This window comes from Strigops habroptila, chromosome 7 (assembly GCF_004027225.2).
Source record: "Strigops habroptila isolate Jane chromosome 7, bStrHab1.2.pri, whole genome shotgun sequence".
In the NCBI taxonomy this organism is placed as follows: Eukaryota; Metazoa; Chordata; class Aves; order Psittaciformes; family Psittacidae; genus Strigops; species Strigops habroptila.
Window position 1 is genome coordinate 28,999,123 of NC_044283.2, and position 20,925 is coordinate 29,020,047.

At 37.7% G+C, this 20,925-nt stretch overlaps 1 protein-coding gene across 4 annotated transcripts in view; it reads right to left on the reverse strand.

The window, feature by feature from the left end:
- Positions 1-157: 157 nt before the first annotated feature.
- Positions 158-20,925, reverse strand: part of CLOCK (clock circadian regulator) — a 52,573-nt gene continuing 31,805 nt past the window's right edge. For 2 of the 4 annotated variants that reach the window (XM_030493101.1, XM_030493105.1), the window contains 13 exons: positions 20,648-20,766; positions 16,843-16,925; positions 16,517-16,623; positions 15,762-15,909; positions 15,463-15,538; positions 14,377-14,518; positions 13,885-13,985; positions 12,922-13,011; positions 11,922-12,080; positions 9,584-9,790; positions 8,121-8,329; positions 7,599-7,860; positions 158-5,447 (listed from right to left, as the gene is read on the reverse strand). In XM_030493101.1, the coding sequence (XP_030348961.1) occupies positions 5,265-5,447; positions 7,599-7,860; positions 8,121-8,329; positions 9,584-9,790; positions 11,922-12,080; positions 12,922-13,011; positions 13,885-13,985; positions 14,377-14,518; positions 15,463-15,538; positions 15,762-15,909; positions 16,517-16,623; positions 16,843-16,925; positions 20,648-20,766 (1,886 nt within the window). In that variant the 3' untranslated portion in view covers positions 158-5,264. The remainder of the gene's footprint in view (positions 5,448-7,598; positions 7,861-8,120; positions 8,330-9,583; positions 9,791-11,921; positions 12,081-12,921; positions 13,012-13,884; positions 13,986-14,376; positions 14,519-15,462; positions 15,539-15,761; positions 15,910-16,516; positions 16,624-16,842; positions 16,926-20,647; positions 20,767-20,925) is intronic. The other 2 variants (XM_030493103.1, XM_030493104.1) reach the window with 2 other exon arrangements.

Below are 20,925 nucleotides of genomic sequence, written 5' to 3' on the forward strand. Positions count from 1 at the left end.
GGGAAGAGAAGGTAAAATCCACATCAAGCATCTTCTCACAAGCTGCTTCTGTGGGTGGGGGGGAGCGTGTCTTTGTTCCAAGTTGTGGAATGTGGATAAAACTGACATGGAGCAACTCAGAAAAACCACTTCTAGAACGTTAGAAGCTACAAAAAGCAAAATTTTAAATGAGTTACATTTATTCAGTTAAAAAATTGACAGTTAGTAATGGTCACATGAACACCAGGGAACTGTATCTACATTTCCTGACATCAACATGAGCGGCACTGGGGTTTTTCTGTTTGTTTTCTTTCATGTATATAAATCTAATGCCAGATAAAAAAATACAGAACAGAACTGAAACCCAAGACACTGTGAAACCAACACTGTTCAAAACTCAAAATTCAACTTGATGTATCTGAAAATAAATAATTTTTACCTTGCTTGTTAAAAAAAAAGACAACTCACCAACTGCTTTCAAAGCAGTAACAGCTTTAAGACCATTCCCAGAAGTGTTTCATAAATAATCACCCCTTGATTGTCTGTTAATGCAGCATCTCTCAGTCTTAGCTGGGGTCTCTATTTAGGCCATACAGTATTTTGTTCAGACACAGTGTTTTGTGTTCCCCCCTACCCCCCCGTTTTATTTAGGTACAATTGAGTATAGCATATCATGCTGGCAAAACTCATGCAGATGACATAGCATGAAGCAGAGCAGAGCTTAAAATCACCTGTTTAAAAAACAAAACCAAAAGCAAAACAAGGAATGTAGTGTTAAAAGATCATGATAATGAAAAAGCCACTATCCAGTCTCATGGACAACCAAGACAATTCCAAACGTTCTCTCACAGTTGTCTCATCTACTGTGAGTTGTATAAATACGTCTTTCCTTCATCCAAATTCATTTCATTCTCTTCAACTGTTTCCACCAGGGATAAGTAAAAAAATAAAAGGTTAATTATTAAAACTAGTCTCTTTTCCCTTTTAATGAAAATAACCATTTTCCAGCTCCCTGACTGTGCATCTACTTTTAATCATTATTTCAAATAGAGAAACTTACGAATCTGACATATTCGACATCTCCTGATGCCACGACATTTAAAACACTCATGACAACACCTGGGTTAAATCTCTGAAAATAGAAATGGTTCTTGAATTGACTTCAACATCTGAAAAAGGCCACATCTTTAAACCTTCAGACCATTTCCACGCAGATTAGAATCCTAAGGGACACTTACAACTATAGAGCAGGCAAACAAGCCTCCAGATGATTCTCTCTCATAGGCAACTGTGCAATTTACAAACTCCTCCCAGGGAAGCTGTCACCAGAATCCCTTCCCCTGGCTGTGTAAAGCACAAAGGCAACTGGTTTTAGAAGCCTTTTTAACCTTGCACTTTGAGCCTTAAAGGATCACCATGTTAAAGAAACATTTTCCAGAAATGTCTCTCTTGACAGTTTTATGCATGTTATTCTTTGATACCCCCCCTTTAAACAGTTTCACTGACTAAATAAACTGTTTTCCAATAGTCTCTTCAGTAAAGTGCTTGTTATTACTCACAAAAAAATAAAATTAAAAAAAAAGAGAAAGTGCTATTTGAGTCTTCAGATAATTTCTTTTTCTGTGAAAAACTGCCTGATATAGCTTTCTTTTATTCACTTTTACATAAAGCTGAAATGACACCTATCTCTTGTAAGGATACTGGGTTACTCATTTTGGTGTTTGGCAGTAGGCGAGATGCCCACAGAAGGTGGTGGTGACACACTGGAACTGTAGTGCAGAAGGTAAACCTTCTAGATGAAATGGAAGGCATATGGAGAGCTCCTACTAGAATCCTTTCATATTTATATACAAATATAATATATATTAAATATAATATAAAAATAGCTATATTCTTTTTCTCTGAAGTTATCATAGAAGCTTTTCTTCAAATCCTCACCCATTGCAGGCAAACAATGTGTCTCGTAAACTCCATGCAACTATGCTGCCTTTTCACTCCATCACGTATCACCAGCCCATTTCTTCATAAATCCAATCCTCTCCTTAACAGACTCCTTCCCTTCTGTCAGAGTCAACCCCTAAAGGTTATGCTCCAGAACCTGCAGCATCACAGCATCTGTTATCATGCTATTTATTAGGACGTTGCAAATAAGTCTATGACAGTGGTAAATGAGTCGGGCAGAAGCAAAAGGCTGATTAAGAAAGAGGTGATAGCCTGGTCCTCTTCCCACTAAAAATCAAGGACAGTTCGGCAATTGATTCAGCAACAGGAGAAGCTGCAGAGCCTTTACATACACGCTTTGCAGTCACTACCTGTGAAATAAAGCATCTACATACTTGCACAGAATCAGGGCCGAGTCCTACATACTCGCTTTTGTTAGAAGTTTGCCTGATTTGTGGCAGGAACTTTTCAAATGTGTGCTATATTTTTCCAGTTTCTATGAATTTCCCCATATTCTAAGACTTTCCCTACTAGCTGGTAGTTCTGTAATTGTATGACCTCTCTCTGAGGTTACAAAAAGCTTCTTGATCAAAGCGTACATTTCTATAGTTCTCTTTCAGCAGCCATGCTGTCGTCATCATCTAATTCCTCCCTCACCTAGTTTAGCCTTTTCACTGACAGACCTATAGCAGCACACCAGGGTTTTTGAGAAGGGGGAAATGGGAAAGGAAGTTTAAATGAAGCTTTATATAAAAAGCTGCACCATTAACTGCCTGGTTGGGATCTCTATTTTCTGTAATTCTCAGTATAATAGCTTAATAAACCTACTTTACCCTATTCAATAGTTTAACAGCACTATTAAAGCTCTTCCAGTTTTCTTTTTTAGTTCTATATTATAATTGCTTATTTTTTTTTATCTAACCTACTTTCCACTAAGCTAAAGTACTGATAGAACAGACCTCTCTAGTCAAACGCAGCTTCATTTAGGAACAGGTGGAATGGCGTAGTAGGGACAGAAGAGCAAGGCAGGATTTCCTCACATAGAACTTTACACAAACAGGTTTCTGACAAGAATTCCACCCCAGAGAATGCCAGAAATCCCTTTATAGAAGGGGAGTGTTCCTTGCTATGTTTGGTATCGGCATCTGTTCCTTGCTCCAGGTTGCAGCAAGAGGTTTCTTGGAGCAGAAAGCAATCTGATTCTCTTTGGTACCATTTCTCTCTCACTCTCCTTCCTTGTTCACTGCTGTGCTTTTTGGTGCCAAATGCTTGCTTTATAACTGGGGAATAACAAAGATCTAATGATAGAACACATGCAGAGGCAAAGGCTAGCTTCAAAATGCAACCAACATGCTTGACTAAACTGGTAACACCTTCCTGCGGGTTTGGTTCATCCAGCAATACAATCAAACTGTTTCATAACACAAAACAGTTCATCACCATTTGGTTACATTCATTCAACTCCTCCTCAGTATTCAAGCTTAATCCAGCTTTCTCTCCTTAGCACTAATTTTAACTGCTTTTACTGCTTTTGTTTTTAATTATCAGATCTATCAGCATTTATTCATTTTCCTCTGAAGTTCTGGTTTCCACAAACTAGTGCCATAAAAACCTACTGAACATTTACTTAAAATAGCACATCGTAGCTGTTGGAACTTTTTATTTTCTTTATAGAGTGAATTTGCCTTCTGAAGTCTTAGTTCAGTGATATCTCTTAAATCAATAGCCTGGTAGTGTTGAATGCAATCATGATCTCCCCCAAAACACACTTTAAATGCTATGAAGACGATTAAAAATAGAACACCCCAAAACAACAACAACAAAAAAATCAACTTAATATTCCTCCTCCTGCAAAAGGAGTTCTGTACTTTTAGATCTTTTAATCTTCTAAGAGTATTACCTTCCAGGTCTGAGATTTGAGAGACTCCTCTGTTTCCGGCTAGTGTTTGAAGGGGAGTACCAGTCCAAAATGTTCATGGTCTCAACTCAGACCACTATTGAAATCAACACAATACAGAAATATCTATGAAGCAGATACACAAGTTTGGTTGACAATGTACTAAGACTTCAAAATTGAAAATGGTTACAGATTCAAGACATTGTGTTTCAAGATGTTTAACATTATCACCTGAATTAAAATCAAGGCACTATGGGTTTTGTTGTTGTTGTTAAAATGACCCTGAATCAGTTCTAATTTTTGAAGGAGAATAAAAAGATTCCAACATATTTTAACAAGTTAGTTACAATTCTCACCACAGAGAAAGTGGTTAAAAAGTGCCCAAAAGGTTATTAAATGTAAATATATTTTTGTGCAAATTACTCCTATAACTGAAACATTCTTGAAAATTACTGTCTTTTTTTTTTTTTTAAACCTTTTACATAAATATTTCCAACTACGAACTATATCAAAAGATAGCTTTGGGGAATAAAATTCCAAACCGTCCACAAGAAAGCAGTGCAAATTCCTATTTTTGTTTTTCAAATAAAATGATGAATCAATTATGAAATGATGGATGATATTCATGAATCTGAATGTCCTGAACCCTGATGCATGATCACCAGTTCAAACAGCTTCATCAATAATTTAACCTTGAGAACAACTAACCAACACACTAAACCTCACCGAACAAACCCTGACATCACAGACAAAGCACAAACAAGAGACTTGTGCCCACATTAAGGGTGAAAATAATGATGCATCATGTTGTAAACAAAAGGGTAGAACAGAGGAAAACATTAGTCTGAGTATGGCGTGAGAATTTAGGGAAACATATTCAAACCTACAAATAACAGATTACATTTTCATGCATCATATAAAATATTTTGCTCTTTCTCCTTTTATGCAGACATATACACAATATTTTACAGCATCTGTACAACAGAGAACTGGATTTCACACAACATTTTCAAAATATTTACTGTCCTATAATCATCTGAAAAAAATTAGATGGTTTTTGGACTATATTCCTGGCATTTTTTTTTTCTTCTGCTAATTCAAACAATTGCTCCAAGTCCATTTTAATACTTTAAAAATGTACAGGATTGATAAAAATACCAATATTTTCAGCATCCCTCTCATTTCAGTCACATTTTGAGATTTCACCTGGACGAATCAACACATGGCAGCAAATCCTTTAGAACAAGAAACAGGGGCAACTGTCAAAGTTGGCCACGTCCCCATCATCATCTTGTGGCTTTTCTTAACAGATTCCAGAAGTTAGAAGCCGATCTCAACACTGTGGTGCTAGAAAGCCTTTGTACTGCTACCTCTGTAGCCTCAGTGCAACTGCTGGCGGAGCAGCCCCCTCCTGGTAGTTCGCTTCAAGAAGCGGCAGAGCTCCATGCTATTGTGGCTGTACTTTGGAAGGATCAGTCATCTTGTCAGTTCTGTGTCGAGAAAGTGGCTGCTGCTGCTGCTGAGACTGATGCTGCTGGTGGTGGGACTGAGTAAAAGTGCTTTGTTGTAGTGGGAAAGCAGCAGAGAGGATAAGCTGAGCTGACTGATTTCCATGAAGTAACCTGGATGTCTAGAACATGGAAATAAAAGAAAATCATTTTTCCTGCTGCATTGAGAAACTGCAGGCCTGGCTGCTTTCTAACTTTTCATAAGGGCTCAATCAAACTAAACTTCTGATTTGGTCATTTATGCTGAGCAAACAATGCAAAGATTAGTTCATACTAATAAAATTAATTACAGCATCTGACCAATTATCAAAGCAGCTGTAACTGGTCTTTCTAATTTCCCATGACAATGGGTAGGAACACATGGCAATTTGTCTCCATTTCAAACCACAAGAGCATAACAGGGCTTAAGGAGTTCATCTGAAAAATGCAGGTGGCTGTCATTGCAATCACATGAAAAAACAGTGCATGACTTGGCAAAGATCACATTTATCCCCCCCCAGCCCAAATGAACATTCAAAGAACCTGCTGCATTTACAGGCTCAAACATCCCCTTCGGAGGAGATTTATTACTACTGGAAATATTACTTACTTTTAATATTAACCTTCTTAGAACCAAAGAAGAAAAGCAACTAAGGATAGGTACAAATGCTCTTGGATATCTCAATAACATGTTCTGCAGCAGAAATTAAACTACAACAAATGCTGCATCTTCAGATCAGACTGTAAGAAGGCCCAGTGAGCAGAGGCAGGAAAAGAACTTTTCTCCCTTCTTAAAGAGCATCTGCTTCACTCCAAATTCTAGCACTTCAGTATTCTGAATACAAACTAGTAACACTTGCTTTAAAAGAAATTCTAGGGCACAAACAAACTTTTGGAGATCTTCCACAAATCTTCTATTTCAACCGAATTAAGTCAAAATTGTTCAAATTTTTAAATTTAGAAACAGAGATACAGACACTACCAACCTGCTAAACACCACTGTTGTTACAGTATTTATCTGGCTTGTCAGAGAACACATTCAAATCTGCACTCTGATTTGATTCAGTTCAAGAGTCTCCCACTACGTAAAAGAGTGCTGAGATTCAAATCACGAGGTATCCCTCACATATCTTCAGAGTCAACCTGCAGCTGAAAGGCCTTTGCCTGATGCGTGACTGAAATCTGTATGTTCCCATGAAAGATTTTTTCAACACGTCAGTATTTTCTGTCAATGGCATAGTGAAAGAAAATTTTCCTCAGCCCTAAACTGAACTGTAACCATTCCTCGTGCATAGAAATGTAGATTAAACCTCCAATTACTTACTGCATTTGTATATATCCCACCTACACACAAAATCCCAAATTTAGTGCTAATGGGAAACCACACATAGCAAGAAGTATTTGCAAAACAAGGATTTATTATGTATACTCCTACAGAATGATAATAATAAAAAAATTAAGTTGACATTCCCAGAGTAGTTTAAGGATGTTAAGAATGCGTACGAAGTACACTGTGATAGTTACATGGACTTTATCTTTCTTTGGAGAAAGCAACATCAGAGGCCAAATTAATATCTTTTAACCCATGTCCTGTTGGAGGCACTTCCTCTCTAGTGTTCTAGCTACCACTACATGTCCCTCACCAACATCACCTGGTGGAAGAGCTGTGTGCCAGCAATTATCTGCAAACAACAAATGGCAATGGATTTCCCATCAATTCTTTTTGCTTTCTGGTTCTTTTCAAGATTTCCTATCTCTAAACTCCTTGAGTTTTGCCTTCCTTCTCTTTTGATCCAATCTCTCTTCTTTCTTCACTAAACCAAGGTTCTTCTCTACTCTCTGCTTACTTGCTGCTCAGCCTCCCCTGTTCCTGTCTTATGACAGATGTTCATGCCTCATGTTACAGGGACATGTCTTGCTTTAGGCTGCATGCTGCTTTCCAGACCAACCAATTCTGAGATCATCTCTCATACCTTCTTGCATTAATATGTGAATGCAAAGAAAATGCAAGCAGTTTTAAAGGGAAACATCTGTTTCTTCATCCCATGCTCAAGCAAGAACATCAAGTCAAAGATATAAAATAGGGCAAAGCAGTGCAATTGCAGGAAAGACTACCTCTTCTTCAAGTAGTAAGATTCTAGAGAATGGCTACTGAGTAAACTTACCTCATGCATCATGCTGGTTCACAGGTTACTATTTTAAGCACTCTGTTTTCAGATAAAGCACCCCTAGGATAAGCTAGCAATGCTGGAAGTATCAGAACTTGGAAAACTTTATAGAGAATGCTGCATTACCTGTAAGAACTGCTGGGTATGCTGGGTCAGCTGTGGCTGAGCTGGTTGCTGAACTGTGGTGACCTGCTGCTGATGGTCTTGCTGACTTTGCTGCTGCTGTTGTTGCGTTATTGACAAAGGCTGTGGTTGCTGCTGTTGGGCAGCAAAAGTGGGATAAGCTGTCACCACCTGTCCCATAAACATAGTACTCGGTACCATTACTGCTCCACATGCTACTGGGGCTGTGACAAGCTTTGTTACAAGTTGCTGACCTTGAGAAAATCTGTTAATAGAAAAAAACCCAAAAACATTTGGAGTCCCTTTAGGAAAAAAAACCATATCGAGCATCACACGCCCTTGAGAAATGCAGTTTTGTCAGGTTCATACTCTGCTCTAACACCATGGGCCTTGACAAACCTGCAAACATGCTATTTTGGGAAAAGTTTAGTTGAACAGTTGTACCCATATACAGTTAATAAGTCACATGATTTTTTTAATGCTTCATTATAGCAAGTCATCTGAATATTGCTCTTGAAGATTTACCTGATTTGTCTATCCTGGGTAAAAGTGGTTACTGCAGCAGCATTCTGGTTGTTGTTCTGTGGTAAGCTGGAAGGAACCTGGACCACATTTCCTGTTGTTGGCTGAGAAATCACCATAGTGTTATACAAAGGTGCTGAGACTGTGTTCTGTGACTGGCTGGCAAGAGAAGACTGTTGATTGTGTCCACTAAGTACATTTTGTTGATTATGCTGAAAAGAAAAAATATTTTATGAGATCGTGATTTGAAAATAGCCAGGTACTACAGCTGTTCTCATTGCCATTGCCCATACTTCACAACTGCCAGAGTCTCTTTATTACAACTGGATTCTTAATTTAAAATACACAGGTATTTCTACTGACTGAGCAGTTGGAGGTGGGACCGACCCCCAGACATCTGAAAATCTCCTAAATTAACTTCTCCATCTGTTCAGGTTATTTTTTTCCTGATTTTTTCAGCTACTTGCATATTGTTTGTTCAAGATCCTATTTTCTCCTCCTTTAGCATATCTGTGCCAGACTCAGACTAAGAAGTGCACATCACATCAAACTATTTCTTACTTGAAAGTTTGGAACTAGCTTGCTGCTGAGATGGTAACACTGTCTACCACTAGTCTGCCTCTTCACAAATCTTGAAAAGAAAGTATGAAATTTGGGTAAAAGTACAGAGGGTGACCACACACATGGGAGGGGTAAGGAGCCTTTAGACACAAAATGGTCAAGTCTATTAGAATTGCTCAGCTTGAAGAACAGGCTTTCTATGGAGATAAATGTGACAGAGGACTTCCGAAATCATTCATGACTGAGAAGATGAAAAGTTAATTGCTGCTCAGTGTGTTTCCCAGTATTTGAGCTGGGTGGCAAGTTTGAAAAACAAACATAATCATGTATCACAAAGTAAAGCTGTAGAACTCACTGTGAGATACTGTGGATTTCAAAAGTTTACATGGAATTGAAAGAAATTGAATAAACTCACAGAAGAAAATGGTTATTACATTACAGATGTCATACACCTCTGGCACCTGACTGAAATTGCTGAAGAGTAGAAAAGTAAACTGCAGAAGCACCAATATATGCTTGTCATGTTCCTATGCTTTTCTAGTTATTTGCTGTGTGGACACTGGATTTCAAGCTCGCCTTGCTATCTCATGTTATATGTTTTATCAACAGAAAATTCACAAACATTCAAAATAAGGCAAGCTAAAAGTTTTCTTGATACTATTCTTTCAGAAAAAGCTACTTATGATTTATTTATATGCCTAAGCTTAGATAAAAACAAGATCTGAAATTGCATTATCAAGAACATGAATGCATTTCAATTGAAAACTAGGAACATGAAATTAATACAACTCAAAGGACACTGTTAAAAAAAAAATTGGGAGGAGAGTATTAGGGAAGCAACTGTTATGTTTCAGCTGCTTTTCAGCATATATTCTATACAGCAAAATCAAGAATGAGTATTTTACCTGTGTTGCAGTACTCTGCAAAGGCTGTTGCTGTATCATGTGTGAAGTACTTATATGGCCCGTGTTCATCCCACTTTGAGTCTGATTAGTCTGAACAACTTGACCTTGCATGTTTATTGGTGTAAGCTGCTGAACATTTGAAGAATTTCCAGAAGCAAGCTGCACAGAACCAAAGTTGAGTCCAGAAGCTGACTGCTGCAAGAACATCTTGAGAAAAAAATCCACAAGTTAGCTTTTAAGCAAAATCTGTAAATTGTTCAAGCTGTTTTAGAGAAACTAAATTTCAGTATTCAAAATCACTGTAAGATAACAGTGATTAATAATTTAGTTTCATCTTTAGTTTTATTTGTGTTGGACTAGATGATGTTCAGAGGTCCCTTCCAACCCTAACAATTCTTTGATTCTGTGATTTTAGTTATTAGAAGTGTTGAAACAGCACTGCAACCACCAAGAGCAAAAGACCCATCTCCCATACAGGGTCGGTATTCAGAGACTCTACTATAACTGGTAAGAATTAGAATCCTGATTTCTAGAGCCTTAAACAATAAGGTTTAATATTTGTTCTTAAAGAAATAGTGCTGTTTAGAGACTAAACTGTAATTTAGCCTACAACTGTCTAAAGACAAAGCATATTTGAGATCACATTTCTATTTGTAGGATAGAATCTGCCCCTCTACTCTGCTCTCGTGAGACCTCATTTGGAATGCTGTGCGAGGTTCTGTTGTCCTCAACATAAAAAAGACATGGAGCTGTTGGAGCAAGTCCAGAGGAGGGCCACGAGGATGATCAGGGGGCTCATACGAGCACCTCCTGTATGAAGACAGGCTGAGAAAGTTGGGGCTGTTCAGCCTGGACAAGAGAAGCTGCGTGGAGACCTCATAGCAGCCTTCCAGTATCTGAAGGGGGCCTGTAAGGATGCTGGGGAGGGACTCTTCCTTAGGGACTGTAGTGGTAGGACAAGGGGTAATGGCTTCAAACTTAAACGGGGAAGTTTAGATTAGATATAAGGAAGAAGCTCTTTACAGTGAGGGTGGTGAGGCACTGGAAGAGGTTGCCCAAAGAAGTTGTGAATGCTCCATCCCTGACAGTGCTCAAGGCCAGGTTGGATGGAGTCTTGGGTGACATGGTTTAGTGCGAGGTGTCCCTGCCCATGGCAGGGGGGTTGGAACTAGATGACCTTAAGGTCCTTTCCAACACTAACTATTCTATCATTCTATGAATCTCCATCTGAACTTTCCAGCATCGTTGCAATAACTGAACTCAGCACAAAAATATTTCAGCCTTTACAAAAAATTAGGCCAAGACTACATGAAGACAGGGTAATAAAGTCGTATGGATGTGCAGCACTTAGATAGTTTCCCTAATTTCCACAGTCCTGAGTAGAGTCCCTCCACGCTGCATGGGAAGAGGGCTGTGAATCTGTCCTTCTGAGGCATCTATAGGCAGTCTACTACTGGCAGGCTTATGCTAGACATGATAAAACACTGAAAATGGCAGATGCCAGAAACTCTTACTCGTCAACAGAATTTAAGCAACATACTCAATACTTCCAGAAAGTGTCTTTTTTTCTACTTTTCATTCACCATCCATGCCGAAAATATTTAGATTATTTACTTAAGGGGTACTCTAGTTTTTGGGGGTTATTTTTTTTGTTGCTTGGGGTTTTTGGTTTTTTTGTTTGTTTTTAACTCGAAAAACCCAGTAAGATCATTCTTTTCTTCCAAAGAGAGCTGCTGAAAGGAGAATGACAAAATTCAAAATTAGGAAAAAAATATACTGGTTAAAAGACAGAAATCAGGTAGTCAGCTGCTAGACTGAGTAACGCATCCTCTAGATTTCCTGTCTTTCTGGCTCAGTAACTACTTCAGTATAGCATACAAAATAAAACCACTTCACCAGGAGGGCCTGCAGGAGAACCATAGCCTGACAGTTAGGACAGTTTAAGAAACAAAACATATGAATTTGACACCCTTGAGCTAAAAGAGGAAATAAATGCTCATCTTGTGCATTTTGGATTAGTATTCTAATTGCTGCAAATCTTTGCAAGAAATAACAATCACTGCATCCTTTTACGTTGAGGTTTAGGCATAAGCTAGGCTTGAGCTTCTCAATACTGAAAAGATATACTGAAGGCACTTTGCTTCTGATATACATTCAGAAGCAAAATATCACGTACCCCAGGAACAGTAGCTTAGATGCTATGGATTTTAGGCACATTAGATCCAGATGGCATCTGATGGGGATAGGGAGGATCAGCTTGTGAAATTAAGTGCCTAAGTCTCATTTTAGATGCCTAAATTCTCTACAGATCAAACCTGTAAGAGTTACACTAACTCACCCCGAGTCCTTGGCCATGGACAATTTGAAGCTGCTCTTGAATCTTGCGCAACTCTTCCTGCTGCCGATGAATATTTGCTTCTATCATGCGTGTTCTTTGCTCTAGCTGGTCCTTTAGATGTTGCATAGCTCCTAACTGAGCTGAAAACTGAAACACAGGCTGTGGTGAAACGAATAAATGAAAAGCTGAGCAAAAATAATTACATTTACAAGCAGTAAATACACTCCTCCACAGTAGGAAAGAAATCAAGCACTGCTTTTTAAACTGCTAACACCATAACCTGATGACAAATTCATTAGCATGAAAATGTCACAGACCTCATATTTAATTGATGTCACAGTTTATCGATGCATCAGAATTGGTGAGCTAAAAAGTATAAATCCACAGCAGAAGAAATTAACTGGTATCCAAATCATCAAGACTAAACAAAAAGCCTCAGTAATTTACACAGTACTGCAGATGTTAAAGCTCTCTCAGGTTAAAAATTAGAACTGTACCAGTTTGCCAAAAATTCACCCAGAGCTAAAACACGCAAATAACTTGGGAATACCTTAAGACGCAAACTGTTGGAGGCTGAGCCCACAGAGAAGCTATGTTAGCCACTTCTGTTCTTCCCTAGACATCTGCTATGGGCCACAAGTCAATGTAACCTTTTGATACTTATATCCTCTGTAGAGCCTTCCTTCCCTCCAGCAGATCAACTGTCCGGCCCAGCGTGGTGTTGTCTGCAAACTGACTGAGGGCGCACTCGATCCCCTCATCCAGATCACTGATAACAATATTAAACAGAGCTGGCCCCATTACTGAACCCTGGGCAGTGCCACATGTGACAAGCTGCTAACTGGATTTAACTCCATTCACTACAACTCTTTGGGCCCAGCCATCCAGCCAGTTTCTTACTCAGTGAAGAATACACCCATGCAAGCCATGAGCAGCCAGTTTCTCCACGAGAACAAGACTGCTTGAAAAATAATAAACAAGAAACCAACTTATTACATACCTGGGACATGCCAGACTGGAGCTGTAAAGTTGCAGGCTGAGATACTGTTGGCTGTGCTACTGGTTGTCCAAGAGACTGGGAGCTTAAAGACTAGGATTGAAAAAATTGTTCCATAACTGGAATGAACTTCCTACTTGACATGAAGTACTTCTTTACATAAAGTGTCAATTCCAAAATAACATCATATGAACATATGAAAAAAAAAAAAGTAAATGTTTCCTGAAAGATCTAACCTTAAATATCAGAGAACAACAGACATGAAAGCAATTGATTATATATATAGGTATATAATTTTTCCACTGCTAAAATATATAGAAGCAGTAGGTATAAAACAGGAAAAACAGAAATTACAATTACAACTGTTTTACAAGTCTTCTTTGTACCAAGGGAAAACTTTTTCAACAAGTTTGGAAGTTGACAGCTTTGATTTATTCTTAAACTAGTAATTTTAAAAAATACATATTTTCATAACCATTCCATTTTTGAAATGAATGTAGTAGTTCAGGTGCAACATGAGTATCAAGTGCATGAAGCATGACATTTTCTCATGTTACCAAGATTTCAGAAGCTATATGAAAGTATTCACTAATATTTTTAGAGTCATAAATATATACAGCAACACACACAGCATTACGTTGGCACTTACAGGTATGTTTACAATTGCTTATATACATATGTATATTAAAAATGCAGGATTGTAGAAAGAAGTTACATGCAGGTGAAAGCAGAGATTCATACACAATCTCACAAACCCTAATGTCATAAAATAGATACTTATATGCTTAATTATTGTATTTCATTGTATACCAAAGTTGCATATTGATGATACAATTCTGATACTCCAAGTGAAACTGTTGCAGTTTAATATGTGTTTTCAAAAGAAACAAAGTTAAGGTTATTCAATAGTACCTCTTAACATTGAATTCCATTGATTAAGTACAAAATTTTTCTCTGAAGAGTTACCTGACTACTCAGAGATGATCTTCTTTGCGCAGTCTTTTCATGACCAGATAAACTTTGCCTTGGAGGAGTGCTAGTGTCCACTGTCATTTTAGTTGGGGTTGCTGGCAATGTTCAGAATTACAACAGAAAGAGACATGTTAATAGTAATCTCAATTCTGCAATGCAATAATCCAATTACAGCATGTTTTTCATGAACAGAAAGAAAATTAAGGCCTGGACTCTATTTTTACCCTGGCTATCCAACACCACCACAATCTGATGGACTGAAAGATAGTGTTCTAGAGCCTGCTATTGTACTTTCAGAAGTAGAAGTCCCTACATGAGCTCTGAAAATCTGAGTTGTCAGCAGATTTCTGAATCATCAAAAAGGACATTTTCATTTGCACACTTTTCATAAAATGATATTAACTGCTAGTTATGCATTTAATTAAAGTAAGTAAAGTAGAGGAAACCTTCACTGGGATGGCAATTATATTTACAATTGGTGCTTACATGAATGATCCGATACTGCAGTATGTGAAGATTTTCTTGAACTCCTGGAGGAAGCAGAAGGTGTGGGGCTGGTATCAAACCTTTCCAGCGCTTCTTTGAGACTCACTGTGTTTATGTGATTGTCAGACCCAGAGTCCTGACTCTGAAAAGACACACATGAACAACAATTATTTTATCTGATTCAGCACACAATGTACATTTCTGTTAGCAGATATCTAAAACCATGCTGTGCCTAATATCAACCCCCTTACACAGGTGACCGCGCAAAAGTAGTGGCCTGTTGGGTATCTGTTAGCTCAGTTTCCATTCGTGGCTTTTATCCTTGGAAAAGAATCCAAACTGAAGTCATATAAGCCTAGAAACCAAAACACATGCAGACATAGGCCACAGACTGACTGCTGAGCTGACCTCCTTCTCTAGCAACTCAATTCACTTTGAACACTGGTGTAATGAGTGAGCTGCTTATTCTTTGGAGAAAGGATGAGTTAATTCCACTAGAAGGAGCACTGTCAGCTGAAACTTGCTGAACTGCCAAGGGGAAACATTTCTGAACTGCCTGGGGAAAACAGGACAGAGCATCTGTACAAGCTGGCTTATCTAAGACTCACTGAGCTTCCAATGACATTAATTCAAAATGAACTTCGTATACTCCTAAGAAGTGGGACAGAGCCACAAAATGGAACAGCTCCAGCTTTCCTCCTGTGAATTCTTTTAAGCCATCTTTCTGCATTGACCTTGGTTTTTCAGATTATGGGTGCTTCCAGTAAGGAAGAATATTTATTTATGAATCCATCTCTGCAGGAAGCAGATCTTAATAAGGACTTAGGGGTGTTGCCATGTTATAACTACACGCACATGAACTCCTGAAAAGAGGATGGTAAGTGTTCAGGTCAGACCTCCGCTAAACAAACTTCTTTGATAGCTTTAAATAGTTACATTATTTAGAGATCAATGTAATTACTTTACCTGTAATGGGACAAAACATTTCTTGCTGCTGTGCATTTGCTTACATATTACTTTAAGTATGAAAGAAAGAAGAGGTAAAATAAAATTATATAAGACACTCACTTTATCTGTGACACTCACTTTATCTGCTGTTATCTCTGGAAGAGACTCTTCAATACCAAGTTCTCGTCGTCTTTCTGCTCTAACTTCTGCATAACTAGAAGAACAAACCAAATATGACTACCATATTATTGGATGATTTAAAAACACATACTTCAAAAAACAAAGACCTCAGAGCTACTTTGCTCACAAAGCATCTCAGGAAGTTTTCCAATGATTCCTTAAACTACTAGGATTTCTCTACCTCCCAGAAGACCAGCAATAGAGCTCCCATGCCATTAGAATTTCTCTAATATAGATTTAAAAAAAAAAGAACTTACCTTACAACAGTGTGCGTACAGACAATAAACTCTGGCCTGGAATTCCACTGGTGATACGTAATATAGTAATGTGTTTGCAGCCAAATCCATTGTTGTCCCTTTGTAAGGAATCTGTAGTAACATGACTTCCCTTTCCCATATTGCATTACTGTAAAGGTGAGGAATAAAGTTTACTGTCTTTCCGGGCTGTAAATATTGCAATTACATAATAAACATTATTTCCCAGCTTTATATGGCCCCAAACCATGTCTAAATCCAGTATTATGACAATGACTAAGAACAGGTTTAAAAATGTAGCTTTCTACCAAAAAAATAATCTATACTGCATTTTTCAGAGATCTGCAGAATACAAACTTCCATTTTTGTGGGTTTTGTACATATTGTGAAGTATGCACATGCAAAAAAATTTAAACACAGCTTTACAAAGAAAAACATAGCTAAACAGAAAGTTTATTTTATTACAGGTTCAAACATGTAATAAAGCCTTTTAAATGCTATTGGAAGAACTGGAGAATATAGTGCTGTGCACTCCAATTTACCACAATGAAAACTCTAAGATAAACTTTTATCTGTTTGGTAGGTCTGTACCAAAAGAAAGGTAAAGATCGGCAGTGCAGTAATGTCAAATGAATGGGAGTAAAGACACTTCATTCAAATGTGTCACAGAATTTCACTAAAACAGTTGTACAACTCAATCTTTAAACCAAACATCCATAAAGCAAACTTGCTCGTTTTAGCAACTTAGTCATACTCACAATGCTCGTGACATTTTGCCAGATTATCTAGATCATCCACATGATAATAATCATATCCTGATGTTCCCAGAACTTCAAACGGAAGATAACCTATTATCGGAGGTGCCCTAATTAATACAAAAATTAATGTTATTTCATTTTCACACAAAACCCCCAAAGTTATTTCATTATATAAGTTTTCTTGTTTATAGTATGTGCTCTGAAAAAAATTAAAAATTAAACCCAACACAAGTTACGAGTAGTTAATATTGATAAGTGAACTCTACATATTATAGCCACCACTGTGATTCAGCTACTATTGCTGCTATACATAAAAGGAATTGCACCTGTGATCCAAGAAGAGGAACTTCCATTCTAAGCTATGTCTAGATGTGAACTCTTCATTGGGTTCTTCAACAGTGCACATTTCCTAAAAAGCAGAAAAATAAAAATCTCTCTCAAAACTGCTCTAGTCTAATCCATCAGCTCTTTTGAAATTCAGGCTTACCTAAAGTTAGTAGATAACTCCACAATATTTATAATGTTATTTTTAGACAGTTTCATTGTTTTTACTCATTTAGATGCATAGTACTGAGGTAGAATCTACCCTCAGCTATGCCAGGCTGACACTCAGTTGATTTAAGAGGAACAACCCCGGCGTGAGATTAAACTCAAGCTCAGGATCTACAAACACAGTAGTACAAGCAGAAATCAACAGTTCCTGCAGTTATGCTTTTAACTTGTAACAAACAAAAGAAGAGATGAGACGCTCCCACCAGACACTCTGCTTACACTATATGCTTATAACGGGTAAAAAACAACATTAGCAGAAAGGTCAAGTTATTTTGAGTTCAGGAATAGGATTCTTCCTTGGAGTGAATACAGCGTACTCTAAATCACTTTGGCTTGAGAGGACAGACAGCTACTACAAAACCCACACTACTCATGTTTAGAACTCATGAAAAATAAGACTGTGATTGTATTTCCACTATTACAAAAAATCCTCAAGGTATTCTGTACACCATTTTAAATGTATTCCACTTGGACATATGCACAAACAGTGCATGTCTGGCAGTTTCTACTGTCCCCTTCCAGAGAGGTGAAGATGCTCCACCAGTTACTGTGCCTGATGCTGAGACGGTAACAGAACGAAGTACCCCAGGCCAGTCAGTTCTTTTACAAACCCCTCTAGTACTGCCTTACAAGAAGATGATGGAACACATGCACACATATAAATACACTCCTCAGAGAATTAGAGATCAGTAAATCTTTCATTTTCAGACACCTGCACACACCTGTCACACTTATAGGAGCCTGTAACAGCATTACCATTGCCAGGAACACGGTAGAATCTACTGATGATCAGATACCTCAAGTTTCTATAAAGCTACACTATGGAAGCCACTGCTGCACTAACACAGTATTCACAACAGATGTGGACAGACAAGCACACTGCTGCTCTGCAAATATCTACTACCAAAATAGTCCTGTGGAAAAATACAGTAACTAGCTTGTTCTTACAAAGGGACCACCTTCCTTTTCATTCTTTTAGGTTGTAATACAAAGAGTTTAAGTGGACATCTTGCAGTTCTTCATTTTGGTATTTCTAAGTTTTCTTTCTATGAAAGAAAAAAGTGAACTATCTAGGTGATCATTTCTCCTTCCCTTCACTGGTGCAAAATCTAAAGACAGTGACTAGAAAGTGAGTTATATGATGGAGGTAACGAACAAAAATTACTCTGGGCACAAATTTATGACTCTTAGTGTGTGACTTCCAGTTATCAAGACTTAACCTTCAAAACTGAAACTACCTCTAAAACCTGAAGCTCATCTACTTTCTTAAGATTACAGCCCTTAATAAAGCAGCACACATAGCGAAGTAAAAGAAATGACAGTGTAAGCGTATATCCTTGAGATATACTTTTGATTTGTTGTTTCTTTTAATCTAGTTATTTGGGCACAAGTCAAAAGTAAAAATAACTTCAATACAGGAAGTAAAAACACAGCAAAAACATCTCTGTTAAAGAGGAGCTGGCAGTAGGTTAGTGCCCAATTACTCGACGCATTTATATTAATGATTTGCAGATACCCCACTATAAAATACACCTGGTAGAAACTATCTTGTTCAACAAAGCATCTTGCTGAAGTTGTCAACAAGGCATCTAGAAGAGAAAGGACTTTCATTTGTAACAAAAAAATATTCTGATAGACTCCTTTTGGCTGAATTAATCCTGCCCTCTTGATAGGATTCAATCATTTACTAGCCAAAACTCAAGACAAATGTTTTCAAGAATGTACAGGGACAAATTCCTTCACTGGGGAGCAAAATTTGTGGCGTATTTTGTTACAAAAGTGGTGGTGTCATATGCAGAAAATAAAAATGTGAGCTTTCAGAGATTATTCTCATGAATACTACGGCTTTCTGCAAAAACACTGTATATCCTTGAGAAATGACATTCTAGGTAAAAAAAATCCCAAGCCGTATGCCATCTGAAATAAAAAGTGGCAGATGAGCAACAGGTTCTACCTCAAATAAGGCAAGCCAGTACTAAAATACACATTTAATTACTGGCTGTATCACACACCTGTTAGTAAAGTTACTGGGATGGTAAAATTCCTGACATAACACTTATTTGCTAGTCAATGCTAGCCTCAATAATAACACGAGGTGTCAGAGTATGAATAAGTATTGTCAGATTGAAAGTCTTCACTCTAATGTTAGTCGTCTTCACAAGATTTCCCAGATGAGCAGCACTAGTCAAAACCTTTGAGAGGATCTTAGAACCTCTGTAACGTGAGAGCTTCCTAGAAGTCAAGGTAGAGGAATGAAACTTTGGCCACAGTATAACCTGTAAGGCTTTCACCCTCAGGAGACTGAGGCCTGAAAGATCACAAATAGATCTCAACTTCCAAATAGTTCCTCAACTCCAAATATCCTGTGCCAGAAGCAGGAAACACAAAAGCTTAACTGTAGTACATTCTAAACTGTCAGACTTCAAAAGACAAAAATATTTGCAAATATTTCTGTGTTGGTCTTTCCTCCCCTTCCCCAAGTACTTCATGAAGCAAAAATCACACATATAACATCTCTACAAACTGTAAGCATAACAGGTAGAACATTATTTAGACACACATTGGAAGAAAAGTGTCAGATGAAAGATTTCCATAGCTTCAGGAAAAATAAACAACAAGCTTTCTCTGCCATGCAATCTGGTAAGATCCAGTTCCTATTCAGCCTGATGGAACTGAAGTTTATACACTTTCTCCACAGGCTCCCTACTATGCTTTCAAAGTGCAAAATATACAGACTGTGTCTTCAGAGGCTGCCGCCATTAATCTTCAGCCTAAAACACCAGTGCCTTCAACTTACAGGCAGAATATTTAAATGTTCAGCATGACAAAGAGCAGCTTAACCATGTGCCATATAAATTTCATGGCATTTCTTTACAACTGAATTGCAAGAACAGATGTTAGATAGTAGACTATCCTGTACCTTAACATATTTGTATAAAACATAATTTGAATCAGAATCACAGACTCTTGTACTGTATCCTGCATATTTATTTTGACTGATTTTGGTAAGGAACAGGATTATCCTTAAACTAAACTTGGAAAGATACCTTCGTTGTACACTAGCAGGTAAGCAAAATTTTCCCTTTAAACAACCAAGTTACTGAATAACACTACTGAAACAAAACCCAGCTCTCAGTTATTGACAAGTAATGTAAGCTTTCATTAAGCCCTACCAGATTTGCTGTGTCAAACTACAGCAGGACCATCAGCAACATAAAATTCACATCCGATTTTCAACTAAAACTATTAATTTCTCCAGTGAAAGTGGAATCTCAATGTTACCTTTCATTTTAAACTTCTAAATTATATTCCTACAGACTCCCAAATTTATTCCTTAGACATTACTATTTTATATGACTATTTAGAAATGGCATTCACCGTAACAACTTCATTTGATGCTTTGCATAACATTTAACCTATTTGTGTGTTAAATAAGAAACACGGGCACTTTCAGTTTCACATAATAAAATTCCTTACAGTTTTGATTAATAATATGTGAAATGTTGCGTGCGTTCTCTCTGAAGTTTTCTTGTTCAGAGTCCACTTAAAAAGATACATAATGAGTTCAATTGTACGTACCTTGATAAATTGAGGAGTAGCTAATCTAACTGTGGCTACAAAGCAAACTTTGTCTTCATATGAAGGCCGGTGCGAACGTTGAATAGTTCCTTCAAAACCATTGTGCGCTGAGTTGGGAACTGAGGGAAGACAGAGAAGAAGTCAACACAGACTACAGTATTAGCAAAGAGGAAAACAGCAACAATATCACAAATGGCCCAATGTTTCTCTAATGTGGTTTGCTTATAACTTAACATGCATAAAGAAAAACACTACATATGATATATATACATACATGC